Source organism: Mytilus edulis, chromosome 14, assembly GCF_963676685.1.
Source record: "Mytilus edulis chromosome 14, xbMytEdul2.2, whole genome shotgun sequence".
NCBI classification, from domain to species: Eukaryota; Metazoa; Mollusca; class Bivalvia; order Mytilida; family Mytilidae; genus Mytilus; species Mytilus edulis.
Genome location: NC_092357.1, coordinates 56,874,271 through 56,895,225, shown reverse-complemented (window position 1 = coordinate 56,895,225; position 20,955 = coordinate 56,874,271). Strand labels below are relative to the sequence as shown.

General features: G+C 30.7%; 1 protein-coding gene across 1 annotated transcript; it reads right to left on the bottom strand.

Annotated features, from left to right (window-relative positions):
• Nucleotides 1-1,469: 1,469 nt before the first annotated feature.
• On the bottom strand, nt 1,470-20,730 carry LOC139503139 (guanylate kinase-like). The gene is made up of 8 exons (XM_071292870.1): nt 20,585-20,730; nt 11,367-11,513; nt 10,170-10,211; nt 9,707-9,803; nt 8,083-8,221; nt 7,136-7,220; nt 6,288-6,373; nt 1,470-5,248 (listed from the first exon to the last, which is right to left on the bottom strand). The coding sequence occupies exons 1-8, from the start codon at nt 20,640-20,642 to the stop codon at nt 5,201-5,203; spliced, it is 702 nt and encodes a 233-aa protein (XP_071148971.1). The 5' UTR covers nt 20,643-20,730; the 3' UTR covers nt 1,470-5,200.
• Between the last annotated feature and the right edge of the window lie 225 nt (nt 20,731-20,955).

The following is a 20,955-nucleotide window of genomic DNA, read 5'->3' as shown; positions in this document are numbered from 1 at the left end:
GATTAATATTTTACTAGTGTTAAACACAATTTTGCAGTGCTCTAGGTTTTATCTTGGCTGTATTTTTTTTAATAATGAAGCCAGAGTAATCAGAGATCCAAATACCTTTCGTTGGAAAAATAACAATCCTAGTGAGCCTCCTAATAGGTTTTTTTTATTGTGATTACTGGGCCGTTTTATAGATTATTTGATAATCTAATACTGTATTTTTGATAACTTGTTTATCTTGTTTAAAAAAATAATTAATGACCATTTGATTATATTGGCAATATATTTGTGATTACTTGATGAACTTCTCACTAACACTCACACCACATCTTCCTATATCTATTTACCCAGCAATATTTTTTATTTGTGTATCCCAAGTTAGGAGCCAGTTGATCATTGGTTTTCGTTGATTTAAGTCTGTCATATTTGTTTTTTGAAATTGTTTTGCTATAAATACGGCCCTTAATTTACTTAATTGTTTCGAATTTTTCATGTTAGGGCTATTTATAGCTGACTCTACATTACAGCTTTTTCTCATTGTTGAAGGCTGAACAGTTACTATGAATTTTAACATCAACTTCATTTGAAATTGGGTGTATATTTGTCTTGATGGCAATCATACCATATCTCCTTATTTTTAAATCTAAGACCACTAAGCCCCCTAAGCATCAAGCCCTCCAGAGAAAGGAATGATGCAAGTATTAAATATTTAAAGTAAATAAATACACGTGTAATCCCATCAATGATTTTCTCCTATTAGTTTTTGTTAAATTTGCTCTTTTAAAAAAATTGTGCAAAATTTATCTTTGTTTTAAATAAAGAAATACTTGGCATGAGTAAAGTTTTATCCTGTCCAGTACTATAGAAAAAAAAATCACATAACATTTCATTGCATATAAGAAAAAAAATCAATGGAAGGTAACCATTTAAATTTTTCCCTTTTTAACCTTTGTACAAGCTTGAGTAACTATGCAACCTCAAGTAAACAAAATATTCTTTAGAAACCCCAAATTGAAATAACAATAATGGTTCTTTGAAATGCCTTTAAGTAATGTTTTAATGCAATGAAATGTAGGATTAATTACCTACAATGGTTAAATTCAAAGGAATATTTTTTTCAACCTATTTTTGTATGCAACAGGATGTGATGTACTATGATTTGGTGGCATTGCACCTATAAAACAATAAGAAGATAACTGTATTGTATTTGAGCTCCGATGGCATCAATTGGTGATTTGATGGTCGCAAATTAAGTTTACTAGCACACATTTTTGGAGCCACTAAAGGGGTATTTGTGACCATCAAATCATCAATTGATACTATCGGAGCTTTTAAATTAAATCAAACTGACAGAAAAGGACATCATCAAATCATACATTTAAAATCAGTCATATGTGGTCTGGGATTGTGCATACATTTTCATAGCATCAATTATATGAAAATTGGATATGTTTTCCAATCAAATAACAATACAAACAATCTTGTATTAGAATATTTATTATCTATAGCATATAACAAGATAAAAGACATCATTAATACACAGAAACAACAACAAATAATTAAATTTTGACTTATATTTTATGTATGTAAATTTTTAAATTATAATAAAATACAAGTGCTACTTATATAACATACAAGTGAATATTCTAATTCTTTCATTTTGAGCAAAGTCTGAATAAATTTGGTTCAGAATATTAGAATAACAAATGGTGCCCCTGCTTGCATATAACTTACCTGCACTTTTTGAAGACCTCAACCACCCATAAATGAAATTTTATAGATTGCTTTTTTTCAAATTTTAAGGAAAATGCAACCACACATATTATCTAATTATTTGCCTCCCCAATATTTTTTGAACAGCCATGGTGGAAAAGTCCAATTTAAATCAAAAATTTTGTTAATTCTTTTTCAGCTTGTTTTAAGTAATCCTGTGATCCTATTGTTATCACAACATATCAAAAACCAAAAATTTGTTCCCCATCACCTGAACACAATATTAGCACTTTTTAAACAGAAAACTGAAATGCAGAGGTAATGAAAAATAAAAAAATAAGAAGAAAAAAAAGTCAATACTATACAAATAAATCTGTATTATCAAAATCTATGGGACTATAAGGATTTAGTCTAGATTAGACAGGTAATTAGATAACACGGCATAAATTCTAACTTGGAATATTCATTTTCATAACTGTAAATACAGAAATTATCACGATTTTAATGGACAAAATGTGAGTTAAAATTATTGTGATTTCAGGAAAATTTGCAAACAGATATATTTATCAGTTATAAATACACGACTCTCTCCCAGTTTCATTAATAAAACCTCCCAATAATTTCTTAACAGTATTTTATACAAGAACTACCTTCTTTTTTTAAAAATTTAATTCTTAACTGTAACAGTATAAGCATTCATCAATGAATCCAGTTTGACTGGCAATTTAAAAAAACAAACTCTAGCATACTTCTATAATGTTTGATTTAGTTTTGGATTGATAGTTTTAAATGTTTGATTGTCAAAAGAAATTTGTTTGGACCCGTCTATATTAATTGTTAATTGGACAAATAGTGCATCAATAGTTATCAAAAGTACCAGGCTAAAAATTTAATAGGCCAGACGTGCGTTTCAAACCATTCAGCATTTAGGTGATGCTGAACTGTTTTGCTACTGAAGATACTTTACATCATAAAACATCTTTAAATTTCATCTTTTATCTGGCAAAGCTGCAAGAGTCCCTCAATCTAAAGTATAAGATCCATTTTGAGATGAGTAAAATTAATGTTTGCTTAAGTATTCAATCTAGACTATAAGTAGAGCTATTTCTCAAATCGCTGTCTACAGACCTGTTTTTATTATGATACTTCGAGACATCTAAAGTTAATGTTAAAAATGTGGCTATATCATAAATTCTCCTTTAAACCTGATTCATTACACAATTTCGCCACATATTTTCAGCTTAAATGGTGTCAGGTATATAAAAATACACAATAAAAGACAATGTTCTACTCACAACTTGCATAACAGTTATATGTAAAAATACACCATAAATACAATGCATACTGTACACAGCCAAATACGGTACACATGTTTTCCTGAATTAACTATGTTCTACTCACAACTTGCATTACATTAAACCTAAAAATACAAGGCATACTATACACAGCCTAATACAGTACACATTATTTTCTTCAATTACCAATGTTCTACCCACAAATTGTATAACAGTTATAAATAAAAATACAGAATACATACAATGCATACTGTACATAGCCAAATACGGTACACATTATTTTTTTCAATTACCAATGTTCTACCCACAACTTGGATAACAGTCATAAATAAACATACACAATACACATTAATATCTGAATTAACTATATTCTACCCACAACTTTTATTATTGTTATAAACATAAACACAACAATAGATTAGGAGTGACATTATTTAAATAAGAGTTATTTCTATTTGTTGACATATTGTAACCTTTTTCCCACTTCTCCCACAGCAGACAAACAACCCTAGATTAACCAATCAAATACAGCCTGTATATTGACTGCTAGAATTTAAAAAAGGTGATTTTTATCTTATTGCATTGCATTCATTTTTTTAGTTTTATTCAATTATCATTTGACCTAGACTTGAATATATACAACTTGTTCAAATTTGGTTAATCAAATAAGTAAAATATCAATGGGTGCTAAAGGGAAAGAACTCTGACATAAATCTTGTCAATGGAAAACTATATATATACACAATAATTCCTTTTTCAAAAATTTTAGTTATCAGCATAAATATGATAAATCTTCTGAAGTAACAGAATTCTGTTTATTTTCTGCTAATTAATATTTGATAAGAAATCACAGAAGAAATGCCCAAAATCCAAAAACTTGTATGAGGGTCTATTTGGTCCTTCATTTTTGTATTCTTTAATGTTAAGGCCATTTTTTCTATTCTTTGTACTTTTTGCCAATTTTTCTTTATTCTTCAAACCTTTTGCCCATTATTCTTTTTTCCTTACATATATTAGCACCTCATAATTTTCTTTTCATATTTTAGCACCTGATTTTATTTTTTGGTCCATTGTTCTCTGATTCTTAATATTTTTTGTCCATTATTCTCTATTCTGTAAACCCCCATCCACACCCTATAGTATATTCTCTGATGATAATTATCTATTAAGGATTGCTGGTTCTAAAAACGTAAGTCAGATATCAAACTTCACCCATGTTTCAATAGTAGTTTCACTAGCGGTACTAATTTTACTGCTGTAACAATAATTTTGTTATGATATAGAGGTACTAATTCAGGCACGGTTAGAAAGAATATACACAGAAGTGGTACATATTTCAAACAAAATATTTCTATTTCCTACACACAGCTGTAACTTTTTCAATAAATGAAATTTTTGTTTCAGATAAAAGCTGAAAGACCTTAGACTGCTGAAGAATCCTTATTTAAAATTTCTTTTGATTGATAAATATATAAATTATTTGAAAGGAGGGCATATTTGCCCTCTTGCTCAATCAACAGTACCTGTTTTTGTACTACCAAACTTCTGGGAACCAGTTCACTTAAAATTGCTATTACCACTAAATGTATGTTTAATTTTTAGGATAAGGCATTGTTTTGACATGAAATGACTGTCATTTTATCTGAATCTTCAGCAAATAGCTATTATAGCTCTTCATTGCAGAATTGAACATAGAAAGTAATGGTGCTATAAATAAGTGATCTTATTCCATAAACATTACTTACAAACATTTATTTAGATATACAGTAATCAATTAAATTTCCTGTTCAACAGGATTTTATATGATACCGGTAGCTTAAAATTAAACCCGCCAAAACTTTACAATTTGTTTTCAATATGAAGCTCTAGCTGCTAAAAATCAATTGCATTATTATAAAAAACAGTCCTTGCAAATTGCACTGTATAATAGTGTTGAGCTACCGTTTTATTGCAGAATCGTTCGACCTTTTTACATAATCGGCATTCCTGCATTTCCAGAAGTAGAAAAAATTCATCTACCCTTAAAATTCGTTACATCATATTTATGAATAAAATAAAATGTTGGTTTTTATCATGAGACAGTAATTCAACATAAATAAAAATACAATTAATTTTTATTTTATAACATTTAGAAGGAATGAATTATTTTATCTGGAAATACATAAATGCAGATAACAGTCAAGCGTTTTCTAATCTTTTTGCTGTTATAAATTCACTGTTTTTAATCTGGCTTGTTGCAGTGCTGTAATATCCTACAAAAACAAAACATTACAATAAAAGGAACTAATGTAAATGAACTAATGTAAATTATCTATTCTATTTAGATGTTCTAATTGCGGTTTGTAAACACTATGAATTTAAGGTAGTACCCAACACTTTCACTAAAATTAATTTAGCTCTTTTAATTTTATTATATTTTGACAAAGTATTTACTTTGACCCATTAATAAAAATATAAATATTTCAAAAATTTTGAACCAACCGTTTTATCAGAAAAATTACACTGGTTATATAGCAGTTTGAAAAACACCAACTTTTATCATTGAGAAGCTTAATATTCCCTTAACAATACATTGTGATTAAAATGGCTAGCTGAATTTACAGAGTTATCTCCCTGTAGTGTTAGGTACCACCTTAAAAATGAAGAACAGCAATAAAAGCACTATTCCTTTGCTTTTTGTGTGTTTTTGTTGTTGTTTCTGTGCATGTATTGATTTTGTGTCATTGATTGATACCCTCTATCCTTTGTTTTTCTATTATAGGCTTTATAGCCTTGTTCAAAATTATTTTTTGTAACCATTGGGCAAAAAATCATTTCCTCTAAAGAAGATGGTATTAATGTTTACATATATATGGGTGTATAAAACTTGTGTGCCTGTAAAATAAAAATAGCTTCCTTTGATAGACTGGCAATTAATGTGCGGGGCTGTTATTTGAATTCAGAAAAAAATAAGTGATTAATTGCATTTTGTAATCTTATCTTTTCATATTATCTCATAGATTTATATTTACATGAATGATTTTTGCCAGTTTGTGAAAAATAGCACAGTGCATCATACATCTTATTATATTTTAGAAAAACGATGGTAAAATCTTTGTTTTGTCAAAGTAAAAGAAAATACTATCCCATTAAATACATTAAGATGATCAACCTTATATATTAATCAAATTACAAGAAAATGTATTTGTTGATATTTTTACTTTAATAGATATAAACTCAATAATTTCTATTATAATCAGATGCCAATATAAAATTGCTACCAATCCTCCAACCTTAAAACCTATAACATACCTCTATAAGTAATCCCCTGAAATTATCATAAGCCTTGTCTAAATCATCATTTATTACAATGTGGTCATAGCTGCCTTTCTGTTCAGCTGAAAAAGAAAACAAAACACCTATAAGATTAACATACTGATGCTGCTGTATCTCTGATTATATCAAAGCTAATTAACTGGTATCATTAATTTTGCTCTGATGCATTGTGAATAAAGAACAATGACATTAAGGATGTACTTGGGTGAGGTTTAGAAATTTTTGTAAGGTGTTCGACTCCTTGATTTTTTTCCTTTCAATACAGGTTAAAATATTTTCCCCCAAAAACATCAATTTGTCTTTTAATATAAGACTTCAATAACTCATAAACAGTCATTAACAAGAATATGTCCATTCTTGATTTCTTTTCTTTCCATTTAAGACCCAAATAATAACAATACAAATGTAAGTCGATAGAAGTCAAACTCATTAATTCCTGGATTCTTTAAAAAAGATGTTTTTTCTTATGATATCTTTAAAAATAATACATATTCTGTAAAATTTATTTTCTACAGGAATTCTTTATACCTTTGTACCCCATTATTCTCTGTGTCTTTTTTTTTTTTTTATATTTTTTCTCTTTTATTTGTTTTTAATCAGTAATTACTCTCTATTATGTAAACCCCATCCAGCCCCTCCCCATTAATATTCCAAATATGAAAAACATTGATGTTTTTTAAAATATTTTTTGGTGAAAAAAAGGACAAAGGAAATTTTCTGGAGAAGAAAAATGTCTTAAAACTGATAAATGTATTTCTTCTAAACTCCCTCTTTCCAATTTCTTTTTGGGAAGGCATGATTATAAGAAAATCTTTCTCTCATACCATATTCCAGAGACTCTGTTGCTGAATTTATTCTTTTCTGTAAACTTTCTTCTGTTTCTGTTCCTCGTGATTTTAATCTTTCAACCTATAAAAATACAGAAGTTCAGATAATAACAAAAATTGACAATACATTTAAAATCCAATTTCAACTCTCAACAAGAATACAACATTTTTATACTCAGTTTACCCCACTGAAATGCCAAAAACATATTGTAAAAAGAAGTGGATGTCCGAGGATAAAACCAGAATATGTTCATAGTACAAGAATGTCCCACTAGATTATCATTATTTTACGTTCAGTAGACCCTGAAATTGGGGTCAAAAATAATTTTTGGCATTAAAATTAGTAAGATCATATCATTGGGAACATGTGTACTAAGTTTCAAGTTGATTGGAATTCAACTTCCAAACTACCTTGACCGAAACCTTTAATCTGAATGGGTACAGATGGATAAACAAACAAAAGGACACAAAAATCGAAAAACATAATGCCAATAAGTGGGTCATCTCATTCAGAGGGGTCTTGAACCAAAAATCCTATTTCACGTATAGTGGTAAGTTTTTAATGGTGTTGGTAGCTGGACTGCCAAGACAGAATCCTAAGAAAAAGTGATAGTCCTTTGAAATAATTGGAGCAATGCAATAATAAAAAGTGTTCTGTAGATTTCTCTTATTGTGTGTAAGAGCTAATTTCCTAATGCTGGTAGAGTAAGACTTTTGTTCACTCGCTTGCTTTTTTGTATAAATATTGTAATTAAGATTGACATTTGCAAACAATATAGATCAGCATAGTTAAACCTGTATATATACATATTAAATTTGATTAGACGTCATCCTAAATACATGTACAATTATACAATAACCAAACAAAGCAATCAAGCTAACCAAAGTCTTACTCTACACACATAAAGAAATTAGCTCTAAAAAGGATCATCAAATCATCTTACCAAAACATCTATACTAGGTGGTTTGACGAACACATATCTAGCATTGAAATCTGTCTTTTTTATATTTTTCACACCATTAACTTCTACGTCCAATATACATATTCTACCAGTCTTTTGTATATCTTCTACTGCTTTTTTACTGAAAAGTTATAAATATATTTAATGTATAAACATCTAGTTTTTTTCCCTTAACAATCAGGATAGACAGACAAGATATATTGATCGATTAGTGTTTAATGCCACTTTCAGTGCTATTGTGCAATTTCCTGGCAGTCAGTTTTTATTTGTGAAGGAAGACGAGGTGCACTGAGAAAACCACAAGCCTTGATAGCAAAACTGACAATCCTATACAAATAAGTTTGAAGTCAAACAAATATTTAATTTTAGTCTATTTTCAGGAATTTTTTTACACAATTTTTATTACTATGCCTTTGTTTTTGTACAATTTTGATTTAATCAGACTATATATATTCACTTTATTTTGCTCATTTTGAAAGACTTATGTAGTAGAAAGTGAGACCACAGATGATTTTCCTTGACATATTTTATCCCCAAACTAAGAGGTAGTCAAAAAATGGACATGGATAATATAGTTTTACGATTTATGATGCCATCATTTCATCAGTCTTTCCCAAATCGTGAAAAAAACAAATGACATTTGTCACCAAATTTTTATACCCAACATAATTTATTGCCTTGGTTATTATGTTTTTGACCCGTCGTCTGTCCGATAGACCTGTTCTTGACCACCACAACTCCTCTAAAACCACACAATAGAATTTCAGGAAACTTTGAAGATAATAGGGACATACATGTACTATGTAAAAAAAATATTTGTAGATGTGCATATCGACAGGAAATAATGGTAAAATGATACTTTTTACAGTTTTGACTGTATCCGAGATCTAATGACAAAGTTTTTTTCTAGGAGTTACGCCCCTTTGAACTTTCATTTTAGTTACCTCAATAAACTTTTGCAACAGTTTGTTAATGCAACTCCTGTGAAAACACACAACATAATTTCATGAAACTTTGTAGATAATAAGGTCATACTGTGTACATGTAGATGTGCATATCAGCAGGAAATTATGATTCAATTTTTTTTCTAGGAGTTATTTTATTTGTCCAGTGACAATGTGGAGGCGTGGGGTAATTTCTTGTCAAAAGAGCAATATTATCTGTATCGCTAGTGAAGAAAGACCCAAAAAATGAGGAAATGTGTTTAACTATCAAAATAGAGAGAATTACAAAGAAGTTTTTACTCTGACAGGGTTAACTAATAGGTTTTTATAAAAAAGAAGACGTGGTATGATTGCCAATGAGACAACTGTCCACAATAGACCAAAATGACACAGACATTAACAACTACAGGTCACAGTATGGCCTTCAACAATGGGCAAAGCCCAACCGCATAGTCAGCTATTGTTTATTTGAAATTCTTCAATCAATAGAATGAATAGTCTATTGCACAGTTTTTGTGTAATTTTTATTTTAAAAAAAAATTTTGGCATGGGGTTGTCCATCCTTTTTTGACATCATGTTTTATTAGTGTTTATTAGTCTCTTCTGAAACTTTATTAAAACAGAAAACAAAAAAAAATCATTAGAGTAAGAAAACATCATACCTTGTTCCATATCTATTCCCTGAGAATTCTGCATGTTCTAAAAAACCATTCTCTGCCATTAGTGCCTCAAAGTCTGGTCTTGTAACAAAGAAATAATCTGAAAAGGAATTATACAAACTCTTTACAAAACAAAATCAAAAATTAGCTTTCAAGATTAAGAAATGGACGCAAAAAGGTTGAATTGTGTTAAATGAAAATTTCTGCATTATTGGGCAAAATACTAACAATTATAATAATAAACAACCTTGACATCAACTCTTGTTCATATTTTTCATACATTTATGAAAATAAAAGTTCAAGTGATTAAATTCTCACTGGATTGAAATAGAACTGCAAAATTTGGCTTAATTGTTATGAAATGCTATGTAAACAAAGTTTTTACTCTCTTTGGAAGTTAGGTAGGAGTACATTGTAGGTCCTTTGAGAACTTTTCTTGCTAAATCAAGTTGTTGTGACAATTTACCTTTTCCATCTTGTTCACCCGCTCGTGGATTTCTAGTTGTATCTATAAATAACATAGAAACTATTTTTAAACATTGTCATGATAGGAAAACTATGAACTTTTTATAACCCACCAATCATTACACAAACTTTTTTTTTCTTCTCTTGTTGGCTTTAGCAAACAAAAAACTATAATATATAAAACAAAAAGAAACAATTCAACAAAGAAAGTATAAAGAAACTTAAAGCCCGATATCTCCCTATAGCTATATAATGAGTTTTTATAAAGTTTTGAGTTTAGATTAGTTGTGGTTACAAATTTTTATGCTTTAATATTAAGAAGGAAGTGTAAAGCTTGAGTTAAAAATAGATTACATAATTTTAATACACACATCAAACTACATCAAATCAATCAATGATTTTCTATGGGAGCAAAATATTGATTTTTGTCTAACATTTAAAAAATATGTAGTCTCTGCAAGCCCTTGATAGCATTGATATAGGAAATACAAACCCTTGATAGCATTGATATATGAAATAAAAACGTTTTATTTTAATTTGGTTCATATATCTCTATAACCCTTTTTACTGAACTTTTTTTTATGGTAATGTGATCACTGATGCTGTATTGCTTAGATGTAATGGCTGCTATTTGAAATGATTTTTCTTGTTAATTGAGTAACTCAGATCATGATGCGATACTACCATTCATAGAAACAAAATAGTATTTTAATTACAAGTCCCTACTAAAATGACTAATCAGAGTGTTATAAATGTATTAAATATGTGGGTAAAATTTCAAATGAAGTTTCCATTTACAATGATTTAGTGATCACCAAATAGGTTTCAAATGAATAGGTTCAATAATACTGGAATAATTATATACAAGTGTATTATAGTCTAAACAATTTTACTGTTAAGCATTGAAACAATGAAGTGACAAGTATCATTCCAATTTAGATTAATGCAAGATGTCTTTCAAATAAACAAAACACATGAAACAAGTTAAATGTATATGAAATATTAAAACAGTCTCTAGTTTTTATTAAGATGTGTGACCTGCATCCAGACGGACATTGGTATAAAATCCTATGAACAATAGGCATGCAGCAACAAATATCTGACAATTTACATAGTCATCCTATTCGATCTAACCGTGGTATAACTTTAAGAACATTTAAACACAGTTTTCGTAAAATTCATAAATTTTAATACTTACGCGAAACACTAAATGCAAAGCAGTCTGGGAATTCTTTGAAGAGGCGTGTTAACAGTGTACTTTTACCACCTCCAGACGGTCCGCTGATTACAATAGGTCGGAAAGATGTCATGTCAAAGGTGGAGTAATGGCAAACACGAAGGGACACTGAAAAAAAAGATATTATTTAATAAAAATTCATAAAAATTTGATGAGGTATCATTATGATTAAAAATTACCAATGAGACAATTCTCCACCAAAGATAACATGACGTAGAGGGTTAGCATCTATAGATTACATTATGACCTTCAACAATGAGTGAAACACAGATACAGCTATAAAAGTGTACGAAACTGACCAAAATAAAACAACTACTGTGGATTCATTTATTTTCGTGGATATCAATTTTCGTGGATTGCTAAACACTTGTATATTCGTGGGTATTTGATTTCATGGTTTTGCCAATCTCTGTATACAAGGTCTATTAAAAATATGATATTCGTTGAACATTTTAGTTCCTGGTTCACCTGTACCAACGAAACCCACGAAAATTGGTATCCGACGAATAATAATGAATCCACAGTACTTGGGCACTGTAAGCTCAGATTCCCCTGATAGATAGCAATATCTTAATAACATTGATGGCCATCTAATTTAAATGTTTATCAGTGCTTAAGGAGGTACAGCGCACCTCAATCTAATTAAAAACCGATCTCTCATCGCTCCTGTTTCTGATTTGTCGCGTGGGAGATCTAACGAAACCGGCTTTGAGGTCACATGTGAGTGAACTAAAAGTTATGAATTTATAAAGATATGCAAATGAGTTGACGACCTATTAATAAGCCAATCAAAAAAGTTTATGAATTATTTTGACTGACGATTTCGTCGTAAATAAAATGAGTTACATCCCTTTGCCTTACGTTAAACTTCCAAGATCGTGGAAGACTCAATTTCATTGGTTGAAAAAGACACACCTATGAGGTCACTCACATGTGACCTCAAAGCGGGTTTCTTTAGATCTCCCACGCGACATATCAGAAACAGGAGCGATGAGAGATCGGTTTTTAATTAGATTGAGCGCACCTAAGGGATTAAGCTCTTCAAAACCAAACAAATCACATACAGTAAAACATGTAAAAAGAAATCAAGCTTCTCAATGATCAAAATTAGTGTTTGTCAAACTGGTATATACAATGTACATCATTTGTACATGTACATTGTAAATCTAATGAAATTATTCCTGAAAGTTGTGTGGTTCAAATTTCGTGTTTTTCTAATATTTTGTCAACTGGCCAAAGTAAATATTTTGTCAAAATGTTCTACGATTAATTTTCAATACATGTATCCCTGGGCAAAATATAAGTCTTTAACAGAATCTTTTCACTTGTGAATTTATTTATTCAAAAGGACAGTGCCAACTGCTGGAACAGATTCACTGTTACCATGGTTACATATTATAATTAAGAAATCCAATGTATCCATGCACCTGAGACAAATTGATAAAATCATAGAACCAATAATCAACATAGGCGGATCCAGGGAGGGGGGGGGGCCCTTTCATGGGAAAAATTTGGTTGATTATATAGAGAATCACTGAAGCACGACTGGAGCTGCCCCCCCCTTAGGTCAGTCAGCGCCCCCCCCCCCCCCCCCCTTAGGAAAAGTTCTGGATCCGCCACTGATCAAATAATAATTAATGAAAAAATTCAAATTTGAATATATCATAAAATCTTTATTGAAGCTTATAATTTCAACCTTATTTAAGCTTATGTCAAGTATGTCATGTATGTCATGTATGTATAAAATGTGTGTTCAAAATTAGGGAAATGTACCCCTTTAATAATTATGCATATAAAGTATTAATAAAAATTCAAACAGCTTACCTCAGATGTATAAACAAGCAATGTAAGAGTTTGTTCGTGATAAAATACAATATCTTAATTAAAGTATTGGTTATCAGAGAGATTTTCTCAATTAACCAATCAATAGCTCGTTTCAAGAGATAAACCAATAATATTTCACTTCAACTGGAGAGGATTTTGGTACCTACCTGTAACCATCCACACTCCACAGTGTAAAGAGTAAGCAAAACTTATACATCTAAAATTTTACCCTGGGTGCAGCTTATTACAACAGCAGAGGTTAAACCCTGAACAGTTCATGCAAGTATGGAGTCACTACATTCAGACTTGATACAGATCTGAATTTGGATTGTGATTAATTATATGACACAGCAATAAACTCCTTGAAATAAGCACAGGCCAGACAAGGACATGGCCTGAAAAAATATATTGGTTCCTATCAATTTTTGTTAAGTTTGTCGGATTTTATTATTGTCATTCTTTAGAAAAATTTGAAGAATCATCAATTCAGTGCTGTAAATTTGTAAGGATTATTACCCCACTTCCACTATCATTTTCTATGTTCAATGGACAGTGAAATTGTGGTCAAAACTATAATTTGGCTGTAATGGCATTAAAATCAGAAAGATAATAGCATAGGGATTAGGGAACACATGTTCTAAGTTTCAAGTTCATTGGACTTCAACTTCATCAAAAACTACCTTGACCAAAAAATTAAACCTCTAGTGGGACAAATAGGCGGATAAACAGAGGCACAGACCGGAAAACAAAACGCACCTAGGTGGTTCATAAAACGAAATTTATATGATGAAATAATTGATATACCTCCCTTGTAATATCATCATTAGGCCAAATAAAATAGTATGTGTGGTTCCAGTTACATCTGAAATTAAGTTAGGGTAGGAAGGTAGGGATTTTTTTTTTATTTTATGTTCTTTTTTTACATTGAGTCTATGGGAGCAACATTCTGACTTTAACAGTGCTTAATGAAAAATGACCATAAAATCTTTAGGGTAGGCTTTTTATAAGCCTAAAAAGTAGGAACGGTAGGGTTACTGGAACCACACATATATTTTTATTTGGCCTTATCAATATTCTCAAACCAAAGATAAAAATCTATATGATCATTAATCAGGAAATTGATCAAGATCAAAAGGAAGATGATGAAAATTAAGAAAAGCAAATCTTTCTACAAAATTCTATGGCAATATCAAATTTGTCAAACATCAAAGAAAGTATGTTAATTAAACTTGGGATTTTTTTCTTAATTATCAAGATGAAAGTTCTTTTCCATCTCCTAAGCTAATTCCACGCAATTCTTGAAGGACAAATAAAAAATACCATGATTAGCATTCACTGTTTACTGATCATATATCATAATCTTGATGGGTAAAATTCATTTTATTTTCCTAGTTGCTACATTTGTACTCGCATAACTGAATTTCATCCTATTTACAAGTAGAACATGTAAAAAAGATACTTTTTTTTAACCTATCTGTAGATGCTTGTTCTGAATTAGTCTGTTAATCATAAACATCATTTTAAAAATTAATCACAGATAAAATTGCATAAAAACTTCATATTTTTTATTGATATACATGATAAACCAGGTGCTCCGCAGGGCACAGCTTTATACAACCACAGATGTCGAACCCTGAACAATTGGGGCAAGTAATTTGGACACAACATTCAAGCTTGATACAGCTCTGAATTTGGATTGTGATCAAATTTTTGACATAATATGAGTTACTGACACTAAACAAATGTCAAGAACTTACAAATCTATTGCGAAATATTGCAATTAAAAATTTCTTCTTCAAACTTTTCAAAAATTTGAAGAAAAAAATTTGAAAACTCATTCCACCCCTCTTTTTTGCAATTAGTCCAAATTTCGTGGGTACAGGTGAACCACGAAGTTAAATGTTTAACGATTGACAAATTTCATATAGGCTTGCATTCAGACCTCAGCAAAACCCCGAAGTTAAATAGCAACGAACATTCATTTTTTTTATATAAATAAGGCCGTTAGTTTTCTCGTTTGAATTGTTTTACATTGTCTTAATGGGGCCTTTTATAGCTGACTATGCGGTATGGGCTATGCTTATTGTTGAAGGCCGTATGGTGACCTATAGTTGTTAATGTCTGTGTCATTTTAGTCTCTTGTGGACAGTTGTCTCATTGGCAATCATACCACATCTTCTTTTTTATATATACAAGTTTTCTTTGATCAATGAAAATTTGTACCCAGGGAAAAAAAGTAATCCACAGTCATTTATATACAAAATTTGTAAAAATTGGGGTTTACCAATATCTACTAAATCCATGAAAATAGGTACAGGTTCAATGTACTTATGTTAAAAATTAAATCATCAGTAATGATCTTAGTAATTTAAATACTCTTACCTAAAAAAGTTAAGAAATCGCACATTTTAATCAAATTTTGAAAACCTGTCATGTGTACAACAGTATGGTGCATCCTGGTTTGCACATCTTTAAATAAAATTACTTGTCAACAAATTTTGATAGGACATGCATGTTTTTTTTCTGAATAACATATAATTTGTACATGCATTTTACCTGTAAAATTTTGCTAAGTATACGGCTTTCTTTTATTCCTGGAAAACTCAGGGAAACATGTATGATTTTGACATATGTAGTATACATGTAGTACTTAGCTTATATCCAATGTCTTAATTGTATTTAAAAAATACAGAATGGTTAACAAATTTTAATTTTTAAATTGATTATGATTTAATTTTCATCAATACACATGATACAAATTTTTCTGATGTGTAATCAGGCAAAAAATTCATACATATAAAACATATTATACAGGTTCTCACTAAAGCAAGTTGAAGAGTCCAGGACTCATGAACAGTCTTCACAATGAACTGTTAAATCCACAGGCCTGGAGCTCATTTTTTGAAAATTTTTATTTAGATTCTGTTGGCCTGTAAATATGATTTCTACAGGCCTGAGAGCAATTTTACAAGCCTGGGCTACCACTCAGCATGAAGACTGCATGAAAATCTGTCTGAACTCATTATTTTCAAAACTTATGAGTCCACATGTCCTGGACTCATGAAAGTTCTCTGAACTCACTATTCTTGGAACTGGTGAATCCCCATGTCCTAGACTCATGAAAATCTGTCTGAACTCATAATTCTCACAACTGGTGAGTCCATGAGTCCTGGACTCATTAAAATTTGTCTGAACTCATCATTTTTAAAACTGGTGAGTCCATGAGTCCTGGACTCATTAAACATTGTCTGAACTCATCATTTTGAAAACTGGTGAGTCCATCAGTTTTGGATTTCCCCCCTTGCAGCGCACATGTACTTTGTGGTTGTCAAAGAATTAACAAGAGGTCTTGTGGTCACTGCATATAAAGGTAAAGTTGTTGGCAAATTAGAGTACACCAGAAGACAATTATTCACCCTGTTCAATAGCAGTACATTTCTGAAGAATTTGACAAGACAAAGGATTTTCTTTATGTATATTTAGTTCTGAAGAAAAATCAATATATAAATTATAAAGAAAATCCATATATACACATGTTTTGTAATAAAACTTAGCTATTTAAGAATATAAAGAATATTCTACTTCTTATATATCACTTGACACTTGAAATATCACTTCACAATGCTTGACTTCGGTAAAAAAACAAAAATATGAAAGAAAAATTCCCATAATCCATAATCACTTTTAAATTTTGTTTGTATAATATATTTTCAAATACAGATGATCCAAATCCGTGCCATGAGAAGATTCTTAAATGTGGTCTATGTTAATTGTAATTTAACTGGTCTAGTATTACTAAAGACGTCTTGCAAGGCTATTTCAATTTTTTCTGGGACGTCTTCCTACAATGTCATCCCAGAAAAAAATTAAAATAGCCTTGCCAGACGTCACTATTATTTGAACTAGGTCTTGATTCCTTCTATTAATATTGTAACTCATGTTTAAAAAAATAAAATAATTCTAGAACAGTAAAACTGGGTTATTAGACATATCTACATGTACAATGTAATCTACACTAGTTTGAAAATTTATTGGACATTACTTAAATCACACAAGTTGGAAACTGTTTTGAACAGTAAAATATTGCATCACAATTCAAAACATTTGACATCATAATCATGATAATTCAAAATCTATTGTTGCTTGTCAGAATACATGCATGTGATCAACACTTGGTCTGTTCACCCTCCAACATATTTATTGAAAATGTAATCTTAATGGTATTGAAGGTTTAATAAACTTATTCAGATATTCATATGGTAAAGCCACAATTAAAAAAATTTTGGTTTGCCCAAACCCTACCCAAAGGTTGAGACAGTGGGTAGGTAGGTAGGCATTTTCTTTTTTTTTCAAAAAGAGAAATTGAAGTATCGGGTGTTTATTAGTCTTCATGCCTATCTGATTAAAAAAAACTTCTTCAAATCAGGACAATAAAAGAATTTGAGTAGGCAGCTTTTTTCTGGGTAGGTAGCGTTTGGGTAAACAATCCTATTCTTTTTTATGGCCTAAATATATCATTAAACAAATTGTACATAAAATTGAGAATGGAAATGGGGAATGTGCCAAAGAGACAACCACCCGACCATAGAGCAGACAACAGCAGAAGGTCACCAACAGGTCTTCAATGCATACATATATTTTTCTTGAAGTTTATGAAACAAACTGACAAAAAGAAATATTTTGGAATTTATTACTTGTTTTAGGAGCATTTTTTGTGCATCTAGTTATGATGTCTTTGATCTCATTAATTGTTGAATAAATTGTCTTTGGTGGAATAATAATGAAATTAAATCAGCTCCACCATGAGCGCATGATATGACCGTGGCATTTTCAAAGAATAAAGATCAATAACTTCTCAATGTCATATCAGAAATTTATAAAAATAACTAAAGGGAAGTTATCTAAATAGATATATATCAGCCACCAAATTTTTATAAAAACTGCTCAAAGCACTTAACATGCTTAAGGGATAATTTGTCTGTAAACTTGAAAATCACCCTTTTTTTTAATCAGAATCATAAAATTTGAATTTATAAAAATGGAACTGTTGCTTACAACAATAGATATAAACAATTTACCTAAGTGTCATGAAAACTGCTGGAAGCATTTTTGAGTTATTGACTGAAAGCTGGAAAACCCCTTTTTTTTAATGAATAAAACTTCAAAAACATAAAATCTAAAATTTACAAAATTCGAAAGGTAGCTCATATCAATATATATAAACAATTCACCATAGTTTCTTGCAAATTAGTGATAGAGTTTTTGAGTTATTTTCTAAAAACTGGAACCCCCCCCCCCTTTTTTAATGAATAAAACCCCAAAACTTGGAACATTAAATGTAAAATTATAAATAACAACAGGGAGCTCACATCAATAGATATAAACGTTACAATTCACCAATGTTTCATGCAAATTGGTTAAAATGTTTTTGAGTTAATGTTTGACATGTTGACCATGGAAAGACGGACAATGATATACATGTACCATATGTCCTGGAAACAGGCATAAATTATAACGTTTTTGTTTTTAAGGGTCATATTTCAAACTTGCTCTGTGTTTTGATATAAAATCATAACATTTAATTGAGTTTGGGACATACGAAAGGACAAGGGTAAAACTTAATGCACCTCCCCTACAACTGCTAGGGGCTTTACAATATACAATAAGACATTAAATGAAATAAAAAATCAAATTGAACAAATTCCTGACAAATTCGGACTGCTAAGAAATTTTCTATTGTTTTTAAGTCTCCTTTTGCCAGGTCATACAGCCTTACAGGTCAAAGTATTTTTGTTTTTATGTTTTTTGATAATTATGACATCTTGCAAGGCTTTTTTATTTTTTTAACTGTGACACATTAAAATAGCCTTGCAAGACAACCTATAAATATTTGGACTAGTATGTATGAGGGTAGAACAGTAAACAGCCAGGCAGACAGTGACCTTTTGCAAAAAGATTTAACATCATTGGAAGAATGGGAGAATAAATGGCATTTGAGTTTTAACACCAAAAAATGCATAGTTATAAGAATAACGCAGAAGAACAAAGAAGTGAGAGATACATCATACAAACTCCACAGACATACACTAGACAATGGTGATGCAAGCAAATACTTAGGCGTAACTATCAGTAACAACATATCTTGGGATAGACACGTTGATAATATTGTAGACCAAGGAAATAAACATTGGGATTTATCCGAAGAAATCTGAAAGACTGCACAAAACCAGTAAAAGCAGCAGCATATACAGCCATGGTAAGACCTTCACGGCTTCAGTGGAATATGCCTGCACAGTTTGGGATCCATGGAGCCAAAAAAAGATTAAATCATTGGAACAAGTACAAAAAAGAGCAGCAAGATTTGTTCATAATAACTACTCAGACCGAACACTTGGCTGTGTAACACACATGGTTAAACAATTACAGTGGCAAAGCCTGGAAGAAAGAAGAAAAACCAACAAATTATGTATGCTATTTAAAATTCAGCATGGGCTTATTGATATACATGTAGATAGACAACAATATCTAATATCCAATGACAGCCGCACCAGAGGTATAGGCCGCTTTTACTTGGAAAGAACAAAAACTGAAACCTATAGACGGTCATTCTTCCCAAAAACCATCAGGGATTGGAATCAACTTCCAGCTAAAACAACATCAGCTGACTCGATAGAGGGTTTCAGAGCTGCTCTCAAAGCAGGCTCTGGAAGGAAGTGAACAGCATAGAGTGTATATAATTTTAATTGTAAATTGGCGAACATTTTAAATGTATACAACTTTGAGAGGACTTGCTGCCTTGCCAGGCAATGAGCTAAGTTTTCGCGGGACCATACACATTCAGTATGAATGGTTCCTTACTTGGAAGATGAAGAAGTAATGGGGTTACTTTCATGAGGTAAATATTCTTGCCAAATGACGTTAACGGTAATTTTAAGTGCAAGATGATAAAATGTACACTTTCTTTTAGACCATAAAAAAAAAATCAGCTGAATCTGACGAAACACACAATTTTTTTCACCAAAATAATGCTAACGATAATTATCATGATTATTTCAGTCACCTGACGAATCACGATAAGGATATTTTGACAAATCAAGGTAAAATCTTAACCAATTTGACGCTAACAGTAGCCAAAAATGACCGTTAGACGACTTACGGTAAAGGGTATTTCCACCCTCATATTATATATCCTGTTAATTTTGAGCCAAATTGACAGATTTTTAAGTTATATAAACAGATAAATCAGGATTGATCAGGAAGGGAAATACAAAAAAAGTACTACCAGATTTATAATCTATGACATATATACATAATTAGGGCTGTAAAAATCTTGACACGCCTTCTAAAGTATTTACCTCGAACAAAACGATTAAAACAAGACGACACACTTCTTCTATATAACACGTTGAACATTCGGTAAAATGTGTTGTTGGTGACACGACTGTGTCTGTAAAATGTTTAGAATGATCAAGATTTTTGAAAAATACTTCAAGCTTCGGTAGCACCTTGATTTACTAGATTCCAGTGCAATCAACATTCCTCGGGGGTCTTTACCTCTTTACCATGATAGTTTATCTTTTAACCAGCTGTTAACGTTAATGCTGGTTTGTAAATTATTTATATTAGAAATAAAAAATATTCAATTGTAAAACACATAATAATAATAAACCTACAGAATACACGGAGAGCGAGTTATTTATTTTCTTAAAAGGGACAGGTGCTTGTT

Coding starts and splice junctions, on each gene's coding strand:
- LOC139503139 (XM_071292870.1), bottom strand. CDS start 20,642: ATGTTCAACGTGTTATATAGAAGAAGTGTGTCGTCTTGTTTTAATCGT. Junction 9,804..10,169: donor GGGTGAACAAGATGGAAAAG/GTAAATTGTCAC, acceptor ATTCCTTTTCAG/ATTATTTCTTTGTTACAAGA. Junction 6,374..7,135: donor AACAGAGTCTCTGGAATATG/GTATGAGAGAAA, acceptor TTTCTTTTTCAG/CTGAACAGAAAGGCAGCTAT.